Source organism: Asparagus officinalis, chromosome 8 (assembly GCF_001876935.1).
Source record: "Asparagus officinalis chromosome 8, Aspof.V1, whole genome shotgun sequence".
Lineage (NCBI taxonomy): Eukaryota > Viridiplantae > Streptophyta > Magnoliopsida > Asparagales > Asparagaceae > Asparagus > Asparagus officinalis.
This window is the reverse complement of record NC_033801.1, coordinates 16,856,228-16,858,366: the sequence shown is the minus strand read 5'-3', so window position 1 is coordinate 16,858,366 and position 2,139 is coordinate 16,856,228. Positions and strand designations below refer to the sequence as shown.

The 2,139-nt window shown below is 37.2% G+C and overlaps 1 protein-coding gene across 1 annotated transcript; it reads left to right on the top strand.

Moving 5' to 3' along the window:
• Positions 286-711, top strand: LOC109820930 (ethylene-responsive transcription factor RAP2-4-like). The gene has a single exon (XM_020387126.1). The coding sequence runs from the start codon at positions 286-288 to the stop codon at positions 709-711; it is 426 nt and encodes a 141-aa protein (XP_020242715.1).

Sequence of the window (2,139 nt, the reverse complement as noted above, 5' to 3'; positions counted from 1 at the left end):
ATCGCCTGCTTCTCCAACGACCACCCTAGCCTGAGCTACTCCTCCGCCCTCGCCCTAACCTCTACCCTCTCTAATGCTAACAAGCGCAGGAAGCCCACACCCTGCTCCTCCGACCTCCGACAAGTCGCCTTCGTTGATCCCGGCGACGCGCTTCTCATGTGCGACGCCGTTCACCGGACCCGGATTCTCTACGAGTCGATCCGAACCCACTTGCTCCAAGAAGAGGAGTCCTCTCCTCTCCCCGCGGGAAGAAAGTCCTGCACCGATCTCAACGCGGCGACGATCATGAAGAACGTCAATCTATGGTTGAATCAAGAGAGCAGAACAGGAACGCCAGTCTCAAGGTCCACATTGAGAGGGGACTACGCAAGACTCAATTTCCCTAACCTAAAGCATACTCATCTGGCTGGCAACCCTCTGCACTTGTTTGTTGATGCCAAGCTCCAAGCAATTTGCCAGACCCTAGAGAGCTCTAGGAAGAAGAAAGTTAGCATCGAATCGAAGCCTGAATCGGTTGTTTCATTGCTGACCGTTGAGACTGAGGAGTCATGTTCTTCTTCTTCTGTGGTGACGGGGGCAACGAGTTTTACGGTTTCAGAGATCGAGAGCTTGGATTTCAACGAGGTGCTGTGGGACGATGTCGAGGACTTTGTGTTGAGGAAATACTCAACTTATGAGATTGATTGGGATTCTATATTCTCTTCAGCTTAGTGGTGTCTGGTTTGTGTTGTGCTTGTTGTTGTTAGATTTGGGGGTCTTTAGTGGCTGGGGGGGAGGGGGGTTTTGGCATTTGCATGGCCTTGTTTAGGGATTTTTAGTTTAGTTTGGTTTAGTTTTTTTAGAGTGTAAGAACTCATGGCTACTGCTGATTATTTTTGCTTGGCAAAGCCGTTGAGGGGTTAAGTGTACTACTATGTCAGTTTCAGGTGTAAATCTTCTTTGTTGTAGATTTGTAAGTATTAAGTGTATCTTGTGTTTAATTAAGGTATATTTGTAGCTGTTACTATTTTGTGTGTCTCTCTTATTGTTGGCTTGATTCATGCAATTTGTGATCTTTGTGTCTCAGTTTGTGTGTATGAAGTGAGGTGGGACCTGAGCATAGTTGATGATTAGTTTGAGAAGTTAGCAAATTTGACAGAATATTTTGTTGTAATTTTTATTTGAGTTTCAGCAACATTCTATAATAGGAAAAACCAATATTTAACATATACATTTGACAAGTTAACATATTCAGTTACATGTTATCATATTATAAAGAAGGCTGACATGTAATAGTGAAAGTTAACATATTATACTGAAAGTTAACATGTTCATAACATATGTAGATGAAAGTTAAAATATACACCTGATAGTTAACATGTTCACGTGAACGTTAACATATACACCTGAAAGTTAACATATACATATGAGAGTTAATATGCTCACGTGAAAGTTAACATATTCAAGTTAAAACCAATATTTTCAGCCAACATATAGAGAGTTAACATGCTCATTTCATATTATTAACATATACACCTGAAAGTTAACAAGCTTCATATTTCTTATGCCATGAATCAATTTCTCACACATGATTGAGTACACACCAAATTGTTGATCCTCCAGTATTATGATTTTAAGCATGTTTGGGATCACAATAGCAAATCACATATTATGAGGAGAGTTAACATGTTATGAGATTTAATAGTGTATCGTAACTTAAAGATTATGTACATAATCTAGGAGAGTTAACATGTTATGAGATTTAATAGTGTATCGTAACTTAAAGATTATGTACATAATCTGTATATATTATGTACACAATAACCTGAGATTTAATAGTGTATCGTAACTTAAAGATTATGTACATAATCTGTATATATTATGTACACAATAACCTCAAAATTATGACATATTATGTACCATAATATTCAGGTTTTTATTCACATAATTTATATAAAATCTCCAGTTTATTATGCGCATCAAGTTCTATTTGAATGAACTTGTACATATTCACATGACAGCCACAATACATTTCATATACAATCGTGTTAACTTTCACTGTTATATTTTAACTTTCATAATAATATGTTAACTTTCTTAAAAAAATTATGTTAACTTTCATCATTATATGTTAACTGTCCTCATAACATATTAACTTTC

What these genes read in the sequence shown, in the direction of transcription:
- LOC109820930 (XM_020387126.1), top strand. Translation starts at nt 286, where the DNA reads ATGAAGAACGTCAATCTATGGTTGAATCAAGAGAGCAGAACAGGAACG.